The sequence below is a fragment of the Arctopsyche grandis genome, chromosome 10, assembly GCF_051622035.1.
Source record: "Arctopsyche grandis isolate Sample6627 chromosome 10, ASM5162203v2, whole genome shotgun sequence".
NCBI classification, from domain to species: Eukaryota; Metazoa; Arthropoda; class Insecta; order Trichoptera; family Hydropsychidae; genus Arctopsyche; species Arctopsyche grandis.
Genome location: NC_135364.1, coordinates 11303847 through 11325225, shown reverse-complemented (window position 1 = coordinate 11325225; position 21379 = coordinate 11303847). Strand labels below are relative to the sequence as shown.

Genomic DNA, 21379 nt, shown 5'->3' with positions numbered 1-21379 from the left:
TAGTTCTACTACTGACATCATTTAGATGGTATTAAAAATATATTATAAAAATCGAAATCAGAATTCTCCGCATTTATCATAGTTATTAAGTTGCTAATTTCCACTTTCCATTCTTTACTCTAGAATATAGAAGGAAAATATAAATATTCATTTTAAAATAGGAAATATAATACATTTGAAATGGTGAAGCAGGCACGCTAGAAATCTAGTAAAGAATATATTTTTAGGTTTATTCCCAAACAAGTTTATCAAATATGAGCTACTAATAATTGAGGAAGACAAAAAACGATTTTCATTTACTTCAACCCCACCAATTGTTATGTAAGATTCGCGAAACTATCCGTTCCACAATTTGCAATAGGAACACTTTATTCAGAACACGATTCAAATGTCGGATCATTTGAAAGATACTTTCTTTTCCTCTTTCATTTAACTGTCACTCAAAAGAAAAATGCGTGTACATTTACTAACCAAATTATTACATATTAATATGCATGTAGAACGATATTAGGTATAGCATACTGTTACGGGGACAAGTAGGAGATGGTGTAGAATATTATAGTCACAGATTTTGTCAAATGATTATATTCTTTAATTAGCAGTAAATATAAACAAGACTAATATACAAGTTTGTATTACAAGTTACTAGTAAGGCAGTTTAATCTCAAGTAACTATGTAGTAATCACAAGTTACTAGTAAGGCAGTTTAATCACAAGTAACTATGTAGTAATCACAAGTTACCAGTAAGGCAGTTTAATCACAAGTAACTATGTAGTAATCACAAGTTACTAGTAAGGCAGTTTAATCACAAGTAACTATGTAGTAATCACAAGTTACCAGTAAGGCAGTTTAATCACAAGTGAGGTTCAATAGATCTAACATGAGCATTTATACACAAAAGAATGATAAGCTTTAACCAATCACAGAATTTTGGTAAATAACAAAGTGATTAAGATACAGAGCAACATCCGTGTGTAAGACAGTTTTAATATTTGATTTATGTATCCTTTGAGAGTATCGAGACATTTTTGAGTAGAAACACAATTTATCATAGAGATAAATAGAGATAATAATATTTTAGGGTTTACACGTATCGTGGGACAAAATGCAGCTATAGCAATAAAGATTATTAAAAGTAATACTTTGTATTTCAACAGGTCATTAACTGTGTCGTCTTATATAGCAATCGTGTTAGAAACTCGCATAAATTATAATAGATAAGAAGTTAAGTAGATAGAGTTGAACAGAATAGTTGATTGTACAGGGTGGAAGCAATAGAGATATTGAAAGTCTCATAATTAATGAGGGATAGCTTTAAGAGATACATCATAAGTAGTTAAAAATGAAACAGATGTTCAAACTTAAGGTTAAAGGGTATTATACATAAGTATATACATAGGTTGTAAGATCCTACCACATAACAATACATTTGCATTGTAGAATTGAAAAAAATAATGATTTAATCACATTTCACATTGAAAACATTGAAATTGAAACTCATTGAAATTCTTCAATTAAAAAATGCAATTAACTATAAAAATCAAATTGCAATTAAATTCAAAATTTTCCACACCGATGAAGTTGGAAATCCGTTTATGCAAATATGTACATATGTATGTATATCAAATTTTTTTCATGCGATAACGTATCTCTATTCTAAATATAAATTCGCTGAAAACGAAATCCATTCACGTGATTATTTTCATACACACTTTTTTAGCTGGAAAATGTTGTGCAATTCACAACAATGCCGTGTGGGATGTGACACGTACATATACTTAGTACAACCCACTCGGAATAGTACCAGGTTTATAAGATTTGCAATCGCAAATACCATTACATTGATTCACGATCGTATTGTACAATATAAGACGAACTGAAAAAATAAAAATAAGTACGAACAGGAAAAGAAAAATGACACTACAAAAAACATAAAGTAACCCCCCCTCCCCCCAGTGAAAATAATCCACATAAAATTAACACATTCGTCGGAGTAAATATAGAAATGAAACAGTAGAAACTGCCGACTCATAAATACACGCGGCAGGAGAGAAAAGGAAATTAGACGTAGGGTTTAAGTTAGGATAGAGTGCTCCTGAAAGCTTTAGCGTCGTATTTAAATCATTGCATGAAATTCGCAAACGGGTATTTTCACGTACATATTCGTCAACATTCGCCTGCGTCACCAAACGACGTGATTAGCGAACGTATATTTAATATGCACATAAAATATACGTATTAATAAACAGAAAATAACTAAAGAAACGCTTATAACAAAGTATTATAATTACGTCATAATTTCGCTCTTATGCTAATATTACATATATGATACATACATAAATACCTATTCCATATTTGTATCCGTCAAGACTTTCGTTTAAAATGTGTGCTTACTGAAATCAATAATTAATTAAAAGTGAAATCCCCGCTTTTAAAATATGTATGTATAATGTACATATGTACTATATTCACTAAAATTTGAAAAGGCGTAGTTGTAGAGGAAACAATCAATTCCGGTGGTCCGATTTTCGCCGAAATATATTATAATACACTTGTTAAATACCTACGCTGAATGTTTCGGAATATTACGATAGTTTTGAACTATCCCCAGATTCATATCACCGTATTAACATACATAAATAACCGTTAAACTTCTCAAAGAGTGCTGAATTTGCACATTTTGGTAAATGGTGTTAATAAAATAAATCGTAGTGTATGTATGTACATGCATCTAGTCTGCTTTACGAGCGGCTAGAACCGAACGGTTGTTTGGTAGAAATTAAAGCGTGTGAAAATGTAGCTAATCTTTAGAAGCGGCAAATAGGTTCCTTTCAACTAGGTAAATATCACGATAATATACTCCCAACACTAACAAAAGTGTAGAAATATACTAATAAGCCTCGTATACTTGGCACATTGCGAAGTTTCTGATGAATTTTACCTCTACAGTAGGTAGATACACCAAGTAAAGGGATGAAAAGTAGAACAACTGTCCTATCAAACTGAAACATATGTAGTATTGGTTGCTGAAATTCTTATGGACACGACGTACAATTTTTTCAAATTTTGACCGCGAATGGTACCTCCCCTTATAGGTGTCCTCTTTTTTAAGTTTTTGAATTCAATTATCTCCCAAGCCGCTGACTAAATCGGACTGAAATTTTTTTAATATAAATAATAATCTTTATAACCTTATATTTTTTAAATATTTTTATCTGAACCGGAAGTAGTACTTTTCTCTAGAGAATCGAGGTTTTTTATGTTTTTCTCAGAAACCTTTTGGTTTATTGAAGTGAAATTTTATATCTAGAAGTTTAAGCGTAATAACAAGTTATGTATAAAATTTGGTAACCATCCCTCAACCGGAAGTGGCAGTTTATTTTTATATATGTAGATATATACCAGAAAGGCTTGACAGGAAGACCCCAATGCGCCTTCCTGGACAATTAATTAAAAAAAATGCAGCATTTTTTATTATATAAATCACTGTATTTCGAGAAGCTGAATAACATGAAATTAACAATTAATTAATGAATTAGTCCATTGAGAGTTTGAGACATCTATGGATTTTCAGACTTGTACACAATTTTTTACAAATTGCACATACAGAAGATTTGTGACGCAGGTAGGATGATTTTTTGCCAATTTTAAGGAACCGTTTCAACAATGTTTCAACAGATAAAATTGGCAAACTGTGATAAGAAACGATCGACTTGGACTCACGAACATTCAAGTTTAACCAGCAGTATATTAAAGATTAGCCCGGGATCGAACCCAATAATCTCTCGGTGCTAAACATAAACGCAACTACTGAGCTATACTTCTGGCTATATGTATGTAAATATATCAGAAATGAATCGTAGACACATGTCTGTAGCAACTTCAAAGGCAGTTTTACATTTATTTAGTGCTTCATATGAATCAGATATTTGACTTATTTTAACCTAATGAAACAAACCCACTAGCTTTCAATTAAATTTGTAAATAAATATTTAAATACATTCTAGAAACGATCTAAGAAAAGAGTAATAGTAGCAAAATCGAGTAACGACGATCCAAACTGAAACCAGATTACAAAAATCAAATCAAACGACCAAAACACACACACACACACACACGCGCCAAATTCGGCAGAACGACTCGCGTTTTTTCCACCGCGCTAATAAATCCATCACCATAGTAATTGTCAATCATTTCCATTTCGAAGCATCGGATAGCGACCGGTAGGTAACATACATACATACATACTACATAGGTACTCGATTTAGACGAATAATAGATTTAGACGCCGAATCGGACATACATAAATACGCACCGAAACAGATCGAATAGAACGAAATTTATACGGCGACATGGATTGAAACGAATCGAATTCTAAACGTCTCGACCGCGTCGGCGTCGGTACACGTCGAGATAACGAGAAAGCGCATTTTTGGGATGTTGTAGCCGGCGGCTGTGAGAATCCGAAGCGTTAGCCGAGTCGGCATTCATAGCGAAACCAGTTTGGTAACAGTCATTACCGTTGACCTCACGCGCCGCGACCCCACAAAATGCGGGTCACACATATCCAAACGGATGGCCACCCCAATCTGGGATCGCACGAAAACCGACAACTAGCGAGCTAATCGATCCCCAAAGCACATATGTACATATTTCTCGTATGTATGTATGTATGTATGTATGCATTGTCTCGACGCTGAAACCATGTCGGTGCAGACGACAATGAAGACGAAACGGGTGTGGAAGGTAAATACGGCATGTGTGAATCATCGTTGCAACACCACTGCCAACTTTGGAAAAAAATCACTATCCTTTCCTGTGTAATGATTTGAGTGGATTATTTATAAAGTAGCGATTTTCATCAATCACTTGATTTTCAATGAATTGTTTACTCCGGCTTTTTGACCCAAATAGGCTGAAAATACGATCCTTATCCATGCGATAGTCATTAGCCACTTGGACTAAAATAATATATGTATTAAAACCAATTGACGATAATCAATGCTATCAGTTATAAGACCACAAGTCAGGATACAAAAGGTATATGTACCTACTGAGTAAATTACAAAAGACTTCAGCATAGCCAACGATTTTAGTTGACTTCGATCGTTCAGCGTGCAAATGTGAATTTAAAATCATGCAATAACAGAGAAGAAAAGCTCCAAAGAGCTATGCAATATCAAAACAAATAACCCATTGTTTTATTTGATATCTTTTCGGCGATACTTTGGACATATTGCTCTCAAAGTTTTTGAATCTATTTCGACAATATTTACGGGAAATGTGTAGGGATTGAGAAGTAGAGATACATTTCCTACTACACAAAACAACCAAGTGAAGTAAAGTGAGCGAATCTCTTTTGTGAATGTTACCAAAACAGTTTCATTCCTTCCAACTGAGATCAAACCAAACTATATTATACCATATTATCTTTGAATTCAGAAGGTATTGTACATAGAGCATCTTTTTCATAATGTTTTACATAATGTGTTCGTTACTGTAAAAATGCTTATGATGAAGCAGAATACAATTTGCAATATCAAATTTATAATCGTATTTTATTTGTAAAACCCATTTAATAAATATTTCATTAGAATTTAATTTCAATTGAGAATAATTACGAACAAAGTTTTACATAAAAATATACCTGAGAAAAACAATTAAAACTTTCGCTGAAATCAATTCGAATCAAAGATTACTTTTGGATATGAAAAATCATTGCGAAAAACAATTCAGTATGACCTTATAGATGATAATAGTATACACGTATATCTATATATAATAGAAAATAATACTGCACAGCTAATTTCATAACTGGTATCGTCGAGGTTTTTGCGTCAAACGGAGTAAACGCGACCGCGTCTAATTGGGAATCACATCGCGAAAGATGTAATCTAAATGCATCATGTGCACAAATGCAATTGTACAATCCATCATCTTTTGTACCAACTACGATCAAAATCTTAAAAATGTAATGCACGTATGTAAATAAAATAATACAGGAAAGACATCGTTGACGATACAGCCTCAACATCTAAACCATTTTTTTTAAATCAAATTTGCGAAGGGCGTTGAAGATGTACATATGTACATGTACAGTTAGGCGAGTCTGTAATTCAATTATTTAACATTCCATTGTTGTAACATTCAAACGTATAATAAAGAATTGGAAATTATTGCCAGAGCTGGAATAAACAAAAGAATGAAAGCCTCACAGTGTGTAAACAAAAATTGCAATGTAACAACGCGTTCTCGAAGACACGAGCCCCCATGGTGATTTGTATAAATATACATAAATTAATGTGCGTAAAAATTCTCGTAAGGAAAATATCTACGTAGAAAATTGGCGTTTCCCATTGGAATAATTACCCCATCTGGCGAAAGCTCTTAATCCCATTGTCGCATGCCTATATAAGACCAGAGTGGAGAAGGAACCACCGAGACGAACGAAATTCAACAGAATAAACAGATCTGATTTTCATTCGCAAATACGACCCGGCTTCGCCTGCGACACACCTGTATCGAGTGACGACAATGGCACACGGTGTTCCTAAAATGATAACGAGAAGAAAAGCACGCACCGGGAACGAAAACGTCTCGAGTTATTAAATAAAAGTTAACGCAAACGACCGACAATGTGCTTAACCAATGATTATTTTGGGTGCTTAAAGTGTGATACAAATTTTAATAATAGGGTTATTGTTTGTGGCAAATAACATGTTTTACAGCACACAACTAAAAGGATTCGAAAGTACAATGGATGATCTGAATGATAATATTTAACAAAATATTAAGAAACTGTATCACAAATATTATATTGTAAACAAAACAACATTCTGTACAATTGAATAAGTTGATAAACGAAGTTTTTAAAACAGGTAATTTTTTTTATATAGCAGAAGTGGTCATCGTTATAATAAATAAATGGATATTGTATGTAAATAGTCTGGTATAAAAAGGATCTAACCATTATGCGAAATATATGTATATTGTTTACATTACAACTTGCCAAAGTTCGTTTTGATAATGTAAGCAATATAAAATTTATCAAAAAATAGGCAATAGTATATTTTTGTTTCGAGAAATTCATGGCCTCTTAATTCGTAAAACAGGGTTCAGAAATATTACACGGGTATTTAGGTTATTATTTTTCACTATATGTACAAAATAATGACACAACAAAACGGGTATGCACTATATCTACACATATTTATATATGTACATGCGGAATCAAAATAAACTTTTTGATCAGAGTGTAACTCTATAAATGTACTGTATTCAATTTTCAAATCAAAAATGCACAATAGAAGTGATATCCATTCAAGTATAATGAAAAACGAATCCACTATTGTAGCAGAACTAATCATGAAAATAGAATTATCGTGAATTCTCATGCAAATTATAAACGTTGATGAAATTCGAACGGCCAAGGGCGAACAGTCATTATCGAAATTCAAGTTTTCGAACATCATCACTCTTTTTTCCTACATTTTTTTTATTTTTAATCTTCGCCTATAACCAAAATATATTTGACATGCACGAATCTGTTACTAACTGACACTTATATGTACAGACATACATATATTCAAACCAGTAACGTGCAGCCTTAATGCTTTGTTAATGATAAATTGTAAATTTTACACGTACGCATTAGTGCCGGAATCCACTAGTTTTTTTCCTAAATTAATCGCACATATTTCTTCGTTATCGTGTGCACAATACAAAACGTATAAGGCAAGCAAAACAATTATGAATATGTATAATACGCTCAAAAATTAAAACACATCGGAAGTGTTTTGATATGTTATGATTCGTCATCAGTATAAAATGTTCACGTATTCGTATGTTTATGGGAAGTGTTTCCTTGCACTTGACAGTTGCGTTTGTTGATTTTCCTAATACGGAGATAACGCATCGGAAAATTGCCTTTTTGAAAACCCATTAAATATACATACGCACACACAAATTGGTTGATAATTTTCTTCGCTCGATGTTTTCCCTTTCGAACGAACACTTCAACTCGTCCAATTAACTTCTACGAAATTAAAAAAAACTGCTTTTTAAAATAATTTACGCACAAGCAAGGAATAGTAGTTTTAAAAGAATGACGTTTAAATCATTACAACATATGCATACGAGTTTAAAGTAGGAAAAAAATGCCGATAAACCAGTTTCGTCGGTCGTAGATGACGTGTCGATAAAATGGCCATCGTCAGAATATCTTCAATATTACGGTCAGTGGACCACATACGTAAAATAAAAAAAGTACATTTTTATACATGTGTATATGCATACATATAATATTAAGACCGTGACATTATTCACGAACAGAAAAATACACTACGAGACTTAAAATCAATCTAAAAAAATATTTGTAAAAACATCCATTACATATTATTTATGTGCACACATACATGTATACATATACATATACGGCGCACAATAGTCTGGTTGTTGCTTGATAAGATATGTCAAAAATTTGGTTTTTGATGAAGATGGATAACCCGAGATGGAATCGAATCTGCCTACTAATGGTCTGTAATGTAGTACAAAACTTCCTAACGATAGATACGTATATATGTTTTGTGTGATAATGAAAACATAACAGGTATATTATTGAAAATGAAATTCTTTTATCTAATAAGCGTCGACTAATGGAAGCCATATTACAAATATAATGTTTGGCGACAAGGGTTTTGACACATCAGACATCTACATACTTTGCTTTTAAAGATTACATTTAAGAAGTCCGTTTCAGATCAATTTTTGTTCATACGTGTAATATACGTACATATATTATTATGAACATTTTGGGCAACATTTCGACTAGCGCGTCGTTTAGATCTGACAAATTGTTAAAACAATAGTTTCTAGTGTGTTAAATCAATATCGTCACATTTCGAGACATTTGAAATAATAACGAACCGAAAACGGGTTGTTTGTTCAGCTTCCTTTACTTTGTATCGCAAGAGTGGATCGCAAACATCGTTATGGGAATGTTGAAAATCATTCGGGGATTTAACATATCCATGTCGTCAACTTGTATGAAAAAGCATCTATTTTTGATTTTCCTATCACGAGAAAAACCTTCGATAAAACTCTCTCGATTGATTTATATGTACATATATAAGATTGTCGAAGATAGTATATTAGTTGCTCCAAACGCGCGATTATCTAACACTACATACATAAGTTACGGTTTTTGTGGGAAGCTTTATTCGAGAGTTTTTCGAGCTTTCTTCTCCTTGAAAAGGCGTTCCAAAAACAGACCATTAGTAGGGCAAGGTGATTAGCGCTTTTCTCTTTTTGCCGAATGTATGTATGAACCCGTCAATGCAACTGGTACTACCATCCCATTATTTCACACTAGCGTCCATTACGAAATTGCCGTAATTGAATCCAAACGCGTTCGACTAGCATTTGATATATAATATACCTACATACAACAATAGAATTGGAACGCTGAATATACTTGAGTCTAATTGAATTTATTTTGGAAATAGAATCCTCACTATGAAAGCATATTCGTGGTTTTTTGTTAGATAACAATTTAATGAAAAGCCAATAAGAATAGTCGGAAAATAATTGAGAACGATTTACGAAAGAAAGCTGTATATTTGCCGATGTATTGTATGTATATGTAGATATAATACATACATATATAGGCATGTGCATACATAGATATATAAAATTGCAAGGGTACTAATTCATCATAAATAATAATAATAAATACGGGAAATGAGAAATGATTGAAACGGTCGCATATCAGATTGCGTAAAAATCTGCGAAGTGTATACATACAGTCGATAAATTGATTTTATATCGGAAACGTATTACGATTGATCAAAGTTAATACTTCGCTAAAGAAAAAAGTAATTCCCTCGCAGACATAACTAAGCCTTTCGAAATGATGGGGGATCTCGACTTATATGGCTTTTCCCTATATTGCATCCCTTATATTGCTCCACATTCCGTCACGACCGCACACCGAACGTAATCGAAACAGGGTGTGCCGAAAGCTGCGCATAAAACGAGAACCGATTTACCATCGAGCTTACTCGCATTGCGCGTACCATTTCGAGTCGAAATAAAAGGAATAGCTCAAACTGATCGATCATATCGTCGCGAATTTTTCTAGTTTTTCAGACTTCGTCGAATACAAAAGATCAACACGCAGATAGTGAGTAGACTTGGCCTCGAGATGAACTACGAAAAATAAAACAAAAAAAAAACTAGAAAACAACCAAACGATGTCTGATGATAGAGGTAGGCGTAGTAGAGTCGTCACGTACACTGAGAGGAATTGGAAGGCATCTGAGAGACCTGGGCGTTCACCTGAATCGTTTGGAAGTACCCGTGTACGTATGATGGAAGATCTGGTACTAACCACCGATGTTATTTATTTCTCTAGTCGGTAGCGAGGAGTTCAATGATCAATACTCAACATCTGTATTAACAAATGTATTAAGATCTATTTAAAAATTAACATATTATATTTAGTATGTATGTACATACATACATATATAAAAATTGCAGATATGTATTTGGTCTAATATTACCCTATCAAAACTACTTACATGGTAATACTCCGAGCCTGGTTTATTGCCATCGATTTTACAGTAAACTGTGAGACTCGAGTTGATACTAAACTTTGTAATGTGTGTTTAACTATACATATACATATTAACAAAGAAGAAGAACATAAGTTAGATTATTATATTGGGAAAACGTATCACATATGCGGGTACATATAAAGTACGGTAATGCAATTGTTTAAATAAAGGTGAAGAATTCTAGCGAACTGCCAAAATGGCAGCTCTAATTCACAAGAAAAAATATATAAATATATACTCGTGTACAATGACAAATGGGTGTTCCTCACGCTAAGCCAAGTTCAAGTTACAAATTATCGATCAAATAAGCAACGCGACCAGCATATAAAAACAAGTAATTTAACCAGCCATTAAAGAGAAATTTTCATTAAAAAGTGCAAGCAAAACTCTTGCCATACAATGAGTAGATCGTCAAAAACATATTATTCAATTGTGTGTACGTTATAAAAATCGGTTGACCAAGCGCGCTGCCTGCCACGACGGGATATACCCTCAGGCTATGAGCAAAAGAAATATTTTAAACGTGAGATGAGAAGTTGTCGATCTTCTGTGTCAGGGTCATCACACTGCTCGTATATCCACAAAATAAGTTAATTAATTTCGTGTGTGCCATTGAAATTCTTTCCAAATAATGGAACGCAGAGAATGTTGCGGTATTTTATAACCACTGCATGCAATTTTACTTCGCAGCGCACGTGAAAAGGCGGAGTTTAACTGTTCCAGTGGCCGACAAACATAGACGATGCCATATGTCAAAGATAATTAAATTAAAACGATATGTATTTTCATAGGAAATGACATATCGTGGGACATTGAATTATGCACATACGTATGTATTGTGATATTCCATTTGTCTGAGGACAGCCCTGTAGGGTGAGGCAGCTCAAGGCTGAAGCTCAGTCTGCGCCATTTCTGCGTCTCAGCTCGGCCAGTGGCACCAACAAAACCAACCAATAATTGGATTTGAATTTCGAAACCGCACGTTTGCACAACTGTGCGGCTTCCAGTGCGGAACGAATGCGAACGTTCAATTCCAAAATTCATATCAAAACGCATTGAAAACGAGCCGAAGTGAAAACGAAGCCTTTCAACTAAAATAAATACATTTTATGTATGATATCATACATATCCACTTGTATTCGATATGACTATAGTACGGTTTCCGGACATTCAACTTATTTAAAGTTAAACATTTTCTCACATGTATTATTTATTCTAAACCAAAATATTTTAGAGGAATTTATAGCCGTCTCGTTCTCCGACGAAAGAGTCTCTCAGACTGTATTCGTTGGGAGGGTGGTGGCCTCATTTTGAGGGCTTTAAGGGTTGAATTCTTTGACCTTTGACCATAATACATATTATATACTATTTTAAGTTATTTATAAATCATAATTGTTTAGTGTCGACATATGTATAGATTTTAAAACTAAGTAGCTTCTATTTAATGGGTTTCTAGTTCTATTGTTTAATACCATACGACCAAAAAGTCTAAAAGACTAGAAACACATATACATATATAGATAAATAAATTTATATATGCACATTAGGCCGAAGCGAAAACCGCCAATTTTGAATTTTCATCAATGGACCTAATGGAAAAGTTGCGTCGAAAGTTAATTTAAAGATGTCATTGATTTTAAACAATGTCCTGTCTAACCAATTGAATTATTTCGACAAAATTTTCAAAAATCTCTTCTTCGAGAATAGTTTTAATTTCGGTATTTAGAAGTATTTATTTAAGTATTTAGAAAAAAAATAAACACCCAATTCACGAAAAGAGATATGTATAAGCGAAAAACCAACTTTTTCGGAATATTTGTCGAGATAAATCGATTGGTGCCTCCAGCACAGGACATTGTTTAAAAATATTGATTTTTTTTTTTATTTAATGTCCCTTGATGCGAAGCAAATTTTCCACTAGGTCCATCGATGGTAATCTAAAATTCGCATTTTTGTTCCGGCCTAATGTATGTATGTACTTACATTGTGGATATAAAAAGTTAATAAAACTTAACTTTTTGACTGTCAATATAAAAAAAGAACTTTCGGCGCTCAACTGTCAAAATATATTATTACTGACTGAAAACGAAATAAATATTTTGAACATAAAACAAACCGAAGTAATATTAAAGATTCATGATATGTGTACATTTAACATTTGTTTACAAAAAACGAATAAAATCTAAAGCCCGTGTATTAATAGATTATAAAAATACGCATATGAATCATGCATACAGAAAAATCGATTATTTCACATAGAAGTGAGACGGTAATTTTTATTATATATAAGAAAACAAAAAACCACCATTCATAAGTCCATACAAAATCGACAATCGAAAAAATGTGGTCACGTTTCCGTCTCCATTACCTTAATTATACCGAAGAATATAATCTATATACGGAACACAAAGTATGCATGTACATACAAAACACATACATAGTATATGTACATATACATGTATATCGACCAGTTAAGTTCATTTCATCGAACAACAATGCGAAATTCCACATCGACAAGAAAGAGAGAGAGAGAGAGTAAATACATACATACATACAATCATACAAATTATAATAAATACATAAATCATAAACGAGTAATGCGTAATGTCACCACGGCTCAGCGTGCACTTTCGACTGGTGAAAATTCGCTCACGATTTTCACCACGAGTTACATACATACATACATCCATAAAAGCGAAAATTTTCCCTCTCGGCTAAATAATTGACGCACGGCAAAAACAAACAAGGGATTTTCTTCTCGCGAACTTTTGCTACAGATTTTTTGACCGTTTAGAAAAAAGCGATCACACACACACACACCGGTTTTATCCGAACGGACGGACAGTAGTAACGGTAAAACTCAAAATGTGAACGGTAGCCCCGACTTGTGTATATGTATTTATATGTACACAGTTCGTAAAACACACGTGCTTCCTATTTACAATAATAATAATATTAATAAATAGATTAATAAGAAGTTCCACGTGGATATTTACCGTAGGCCGATGGTGATTTCTTGTCGAAACGATTTGAAGGTTTTCACTTCACAATGTGGAGAGCACAGATACATATAACAACAAAAAAAAAACTATACAATAAACCACTGTCACTTGCGACGGGGAACCACGTCGTCCGAGGGGTCTTTCGCTTGTTTCGGTCATGGGATTTTCCCGGAAAATTGGTCCTATGTCGGATTCAGGATTTCGAAGGTTTCACGGGTCCGACGATGGGTTCATCAGAGCCGGAGCGAGGCTCTGAGAACAGCACACTCACCCGCGCCACGGCCAAACACTGACGGTCCAACACGATGTAAACCCATACACGTTTCGTACAAATCGCGGTACAAACGCGTCACAATTCCTATTAGAATCTTCTCAGAATTAATTTCTTAATAATTCTCAAAATGTGAAAACACACCTATTAAAACAACCACCATTTTTCACCTAAATCGTTCACGCAATTTTCCTCTTCGAATTTTCCTTAAGTTGATCGATGAAAATCTGGAAACATGTGCGCTTACGAGAATGTAACACGATTCGAAATCAATAAACTGTTTGTATGCGATTGCGGCGTGTGTGGTCCGGATTTTCCGTAATAAGTTTCCGTTCTTTTGGCAGAATCCCAAAAATGGCAATTACTCCCGTATAAACGCACAGATAACGTTTTTATAGTCGCCGCTTAGTAGACAACAAGTTAAATATTTATTCTCCTTCTTGTAACACTGATGATCCATCATAAACGCGTATAAATTTTCGAATGGAAAAGAAAATGTAGGCCAATAAACGTACCAAACCTATCTATCTATTACCTACATACTTATATCGATCGAAATGTGGACTATATTCAAATGATTGATGAAATATAATATACGGAGAAAACTCTACAGATAGTGCTATAGAACAGAATATCTACTACATATTATAAGACATTGAAAATTTAGACAATGTTAGAGGCAGAGAAATGTTATAATAATAGAAGTGCCTTTAGGCCTCATATTGTTGTCAGGTTGGAGTATGTCCACCGACATACTTAATTAATTTCCGCCATAGTCGTGTTTACTGTTTGTTGTTCGATGTATGTACATATGTCTGATAAACAGAAAATGTTTGTTCATATTAACCACAAGATGGGGAAGTGCATCGTTAAAAGTTGCACAATGCATTCAAATACACACAACAAAGAAAAGTGGGTAAACATAAACACCAAATTGAAAAAAGAAATCGATTGGCTACCAACGCTCAACACCATCATATACTAAAATACAAATAAATGAATAATAAGCAAACAAAAAAATATTTGTTTTAATAATAAATAAATTGTAAATAAATCTTAATCAAAATAAAATATGTATGTTCTATTTTCAAAAAGGACATACATATCACAAGTGACTTGGTGGACATTTGATAAAAAGTTAATTTTTAAAAACCATGAGATCATTACTCACAACTAGATTTTTGCCGCTGTCTCTTCTAATTTCATCTCAGAAGAGACGTAAACGCGAACGCGACCAACGAACTGTCCAATATGGCGGTGTTGAAGAAAATTTACAAAAACAAAAGAACAAATAAAATAAAATTCAGTGACGGTTCTAAACAAAATAAAAACTGCAAGCAGTATGATCAAATAAGCCTTCTATATATTCAATATAGATTGAGTATATCGATGATGTTTAACAAAGAGCTAATGCATAAGATCCGACAAAATAATGACATATTATTTGATAACACATACATATGTACACCAACTGGTCAAATCTTAGATGACGTAAAAGGATTGTATTACCTGTGTTGGTTTATTGAACTTATCAACAATTTAAACACGGAAAAAATAATTTATATATATACAAATTCGTCTTTGTTTAAAAATGTGGCAATTTTTTAATCAAAAAGTCATAAATTTTGACAACTATAAACCAATAATGTTCCACGCACTGTATTTTAATCTTAAATATATACATATTTATTTAACGAAGGCATAATATATTTCATAATGCATCCAAATATGCATTTTAAATGACTCCAAAAATGCATGAAATATGTATGCCAAATATTGATACAGTTACTATGAACTGTGTGGTTGGGGTATGCGGTGCATGAGGGCCCTTGAGTCCGAAGCCGTACCAGGAGGATCTCCAGATATTAATAAAACATATATTTAAAAATAATAAACGTTTTTCCAATTATTTTAACACTTTAGTTTAGTTATGCAATGTACTATTTTGTCATGTTATAGCTTTTATTCTTTTTCTTTTTCATTTGTTTATCTTATATTTATATTTTTCATTTAATTATCTTTGTAAAAATCTGTAATTGAACTCGGATGTTATATATTATATATTTACTCTTTGTTTTTATGCATGTCTACATCTTGTTGTCTGTTGATTTTTCAATAAATAAAATAAAAATAAAATAAAATAATGAAATCAATTCTCACTAGCTGAAAACAGTTTTGAGTATGTATAAAAAAATTCTCATAAATCAAATTGTGAACTTGCGATATTAACTATTGAACATGAAGAAGATCAAGAAGTGACTTTAAAATACGTGATAGTGGAATTCGCAAATTTAAAGGCGAGAAAGAACATTTAAAATTTAAATTTGTAAGCTCGTATATTTAACCCTCCCTCACCGAAGTGGGGTATGCAAATACCCCAATTTTTACGTTTTTCGTAATAACTATGAGGCTTTCAAAGCTATACACCCTATATTTATTGTATTCCTAGAATGAATTACAAGAAATTTATTTTAATAGATTTTGTATGATTTAGAAAAGGGGTACATCGTAAAAAAATATATTTATACATTTCTACGTTCCAAAGTATGATTTAAAGGCGGTAGCGATAAATCATGTTTTGACTGTTCGCTTGCATATTCTTGTTGATCGATGAATCAATGCGAGAGAAAGAGACAACTATTTTTACGCAAGCTATTGTTTTCGTCGCTTTTGGCGCGTGGCTATTGAGTCATGCAGTCGCCTGTTGGCCTTACCTATGTGTGTTTGCATGTTGATGCTTGTCGTTATTTTTTAATACAAAAATAGTCAAAAACATGCTATAGGACTAAAACTTTTTTTATGGTGATGTATAAAATGATTAATAAGATATACATATATTGAACCCATTTGTATTGAGAAAAGCTGTATTTTGATTAAAAAATACTGGGGTCTCACTCGACCCCGGTTCGGGACACTCGTACGATCTCGACGCTCCGTCCTTCAAAGGTTAATTTAAAAAAAGGGTAACTTTGATTTCAAAATTGACGTTATTTTTTTCATAAACATTTATGAGCAAATCTGACATGATATTTTAACACATAATTTTCTTCTGATCATTTACAAAACAGCTTATTTTACACGCTATAAGTAATCTTTGATAAATTACGAGCATTTTCATCCCCTTTATTGTCAAATTCACTTGCACCCGTATAAAGAAAGCATCGCGGCTGGGGATGGTCCTAAAAAAATTATTATATTGAGTCGGGTGTTTTGAGAGTCATTAGTACATCAGGTGCGAGTTGTAGCGTGCGTGGGGTGCTGATGTCGGTGGCCACGGCGACAGGTAGCGGGTCCGAGCGTGGCCGATTATTGCCGAAGATAGCCGACCGGGGGGGGGCGGACAGCGATCAGCGAACGGCGAACCACGAACGGCAAACATCGGACACGTCGCCTCCTCTTAAACCGCACTGACAGCCAGTTTACACATCATACACTAGCATTGATTCATCTCAATGCGACCATTCAATCAAACACGCCATTGTGATTTATTTATTGTACTCAAACAAAATACACTGTTGTTGTCTCACGACGGCGTATTTTATCTCACGATTCTCAATAAAAAAAGCTTTCAATGTACCCAATATATATATTATAATAAGTTCCTGTACATTTGGAACTTGCCCAATAGTGTTTAAATTCGCCCTCGTGAGATATAAAGCGCTGTACTTGATTCGATTTCGATCTAAATTGTCGTTGGTCAGTTCGAAAGTGCCAATTTCTGATAGCGAAATCATTTTCTAATAAAATAAAAATTATAGATTCGTAAAACTACTCGATTTATGCACCAGTGCGTGCGCAATGTGATAGACAATGCGTGCGTATTTATTGTTTCGTTGTTATACTTTACATAGACATGCATATTTTATGAGCATTTAAAAACTAATAAAAGTTTTATTATAGAAAATCTTAAATCAGACAATTTTTTTATAATAAACTAGCTGAACCCCGGCATGCGTTGCAATGCCATAATAACGCATGCAATTCCCGTTCCCGTTCCCGTTCTCGTTCCCGTTCCCGTTTGTCGGAAAAACGCAGGTAGCGAACACATTTGAAATTATTGCGTTGCAATGACACTCATTCCCGTTTTTCCCGTTTCCGTTCCCGTTTTTTCCCGTTTTTATTTTCACAGTAATCTTTCCGGACATGCACACAACAAATCCTGAAAGTTTCATCGTAATCGGTTCAGTGGTTTAGCAGCCTATTCGAGACACACACACACACACACACACAGACATTCATTTTTATATATGTATATAGATTTGAGTTTGTAAAATATATTTGTGCAATTGAAACAAAGTATTCAAAATTTTATGAAAAAATGTTTATCATTGTGGTGAATAATAATTATATTATAGTTGAATGAAAAGAGTTCCTCGGTGCACCAGTACGGAACTGGGAAAAACTGGCGTTTTGGGAGGTTGAATGAAAACAATGAAAAGTTTTAATAATGAAAATTTTCGCATTGTATGAACACGTCCGATTTTATTTTATTTTTTTTATTCAGCACTACTACGGTTAGAGTACTTACACGCCATTTACAATAATTTATAATACTTGCTTACGAACCGGAAGTGTAACAAATACTGTGAACTTTTCATCAGAAGAAAAAAAAAATATTAATTTTAAAAATAACATTAACATCATATAATATGCACATATTAAAAAAAAAACTTCTAAAGGACTGAAAATTTCAATGCAAAATAAAATTATAAAATGCGCCTGATTTTATGCAAAATTTACTACACGCCTTTTCCGAAAGGGAATAAATTTTCCTCGCAACGAATTTATACATATAATAATCATTCAAGCAACATTAAAAAACTTACCTAATCTCATGTCGCTTCTTCTTTTTACTCTCAGTTTAATCATACACGATTGAATACACTGTGAAGATAAAAATCAATCATTGTATATAAAATGCGAAATTTAGATGTATAAATTGGAAAATGTGTGAAATATACACACCTCGTGTATGTGTCTGATGACATCGGCCCTGGACATGTCCTCCAACTTGGTTTCGTTGACGTCCAAGATTTCATCGGCCACTTCCAGGTTATCTTTTTCAGCTGGCGAACCTAATCAATGAAAATTCATTCTCATAAAAAAATTACCAATTAAAAAATCAAAAACAAATCAAAATATCATAAACCAGCAACATAGTGGTTAGCGTATGATGTTAACAACTGAGGGGACACGGGCTCGAACCCTGATCCAGTGTTGCTGGCCAGACTTTTGATAAATGTGATTACAGGTCGATCGTTTCCTATCAGAATTTGGCAATTTATCTGATTTCATTGAACGGTTCCTACTAAATTGGCTTCCTTCCCTCATTTGTCACCATTATTTGTATTTAATTAAAAAAAATTAATAATATAATATTATAAATTTATATATAGTTCAACCACGTAATGATACCATAGTTAAAATGAATTTATATAAAAAATAAATAAAAAAAAGATATGGTGATCTGTTTTATCACATAATATTTATGCAGTTGCCGTTTGATTAAACGAAAAATATTTAATATTCGAGAAATGCGCACGACTCAGGTGTACGTAGCAGTAAGTTTGGGAAGTTGTTTGATATTCTGTCTGATTTACGCATTTCAAATGCAAATTACTTTATGCTGGGATTAGAAGGGAAAACATTTACTTCAGCTGTCGTGCACGTCCATCATACGTAGACCACTACCGGTGCTCTACGGCGTAGAGCAACACATTAATTCAGTCGTTTGCAAATTGACTAACGCTACTACGCTATTATACACGAAATGAAATTGCGATTACAATATAACATCATAGTGGACATCAATCTGAAGCTTCTCAACCGTAATACACTCACGTTTTGTAGACAGCTTCATATCAAAACGTAGAATTAGCGTAAAATTGTACATGACATATATTTATACGGTTTCTACTGTTAAAATTCATAGAAATCATAACACGGTAGAATAATTTAAAAAGTAACGTAATAGCATGAGACTCCAGTGACTCCAGACGTACACACGTAAATATTTACATATATGTATGTATGTAGGTACTAGGGAGTCTAATCTACTGTAATTTCCGTTTACCGATAATCCAATAATTTTTATTACCAATTACCGGTATGCCGGTAAATTATCAGATATTTTCAATCTCAAAAATAAACTACTTTTATGTACAAAATATGGATATTTAACTAAGACATACTGTCCGAAAAAGATATGAGTGGTAATGAATTCTTTATAAATTAATATTTTATACAGGATTAAAAAAAAATATTTTTTATTCGTCTTTTAATAAAATGACATAATGTTTAGATCCGTTCTATAACTTCTAATATTTTTTTGATTATCGTATATTTTATTCTCCTGAATGAAGCATTGGATCGGACCAGTGTTGCTAGAAGATAAAATAATAGAGAAGAATGTGATAAAACACACCGAATACGTTTTGTTGAATTATCGGTAAAACTAACAATTTACCGAACTATTTTTCGGGCCATTTACCGGTTAACCAGTAGTGGACTCCCTAGTAGGTAGATAATGCAAGCGAAACAGACATTTTTTATTAAGTGACTTAAAATTTAAATTTAACAATTAAAAATTTAAATTTAACTTACGAAATTTAAATCTGACAGATAAATTTTTTAACACTCAAGTAATTCAAATACATTATTATTTAAAATCACTAAAAAATATTACATGCATATATTCTATCAAAAATGCTACAATTATCGACGAAAACATTTGTACATTTGTAGATATGAGCAGGAAACCGTTTCAGAAAATATACCTAGCGATAACCTATTCATAAATATATTTTTGTTATCCGAATTCTAGAATTAATGTTAAAACAAATTTGTAAATATTCACAATCGAATTAAAAATGCGTTAATAATAATTTAGTATTGCCCCACATTCACAAATTATAAATTTATTCAATTGAAAAAATGTTTTGAAAACATACTTATCTGTACATAAAAACTGAAAGTAGTTGGAATCAATGATACAAACGCGATCCAGAACAGACGAAACCTACCCGCTAGATATGGAGGAGCCGCCCCTAGAAACTAGATACTACTCATATGCACATACATACATTCACACATAATCTAAGATCCATCGCCCACATGACCCGCCAACTCACCATAGAGCTTGATTTTCTTCTCCTTGGTCTCGACGAGGATAATCACGTATCCCTTGAGCTCGACCACCTTCCCGGTGGTCTTGCACTGGACCGTGTTCATTTTCTGCGTGGAGTTCATCCCGACGGCCCAGCGAGACAGATATACATATAGGCCCCGCTTTTTAACCTCACTGACACACAAACGGCCGAGGATCGATCACGTCCCGATCACCAATGTCGCGAGACGACGACCACGTCCAGCGATGCCTCCAGCACCACTTGCCGTCGCTGGAGTGCGTCATGCTGGAGAGGACCCTGGATGTTGGCCAGCCGTCACGCCGACTAACACACCCCCCTCGCCACCAGTATCTTTCTCCGGGCCC

General features: G+C 33.5%; 1 protein-coding gene across 3 annotated transcripts in view; it reads right to left on the bottom strand.

The window, feature by feature from the left end:
* sdt (MAGUK p55 family member stardust) overlaps positions 1–21379 on the bottom strand; it is a 93832-nt gene extending 72453 nt beyond the window's left edge. For 2 of the 3 annotated variants that reach the window (XM_077439832.1, XM_077439833.1), the window contains exon 1: positions 13611–13925. Coding sequence is in view for 1 of the 3 variants with exons in the window: in XM_077439831.1 (XP_077295957.1) it covers positions 18714–18771; positions 18853–18962; positions 21018–21135 (286 nt within the window). In the remaining 2 variants the exon portion in view is untranslated. Of the gene's footprint in view, positions 1–13610; positions 13926–18713; positions 18772–18852; positions 18963–21017 lie in introns of those variants that run through there. The other variant, XM_077439831.1, reaches the window with a different exon arrangement.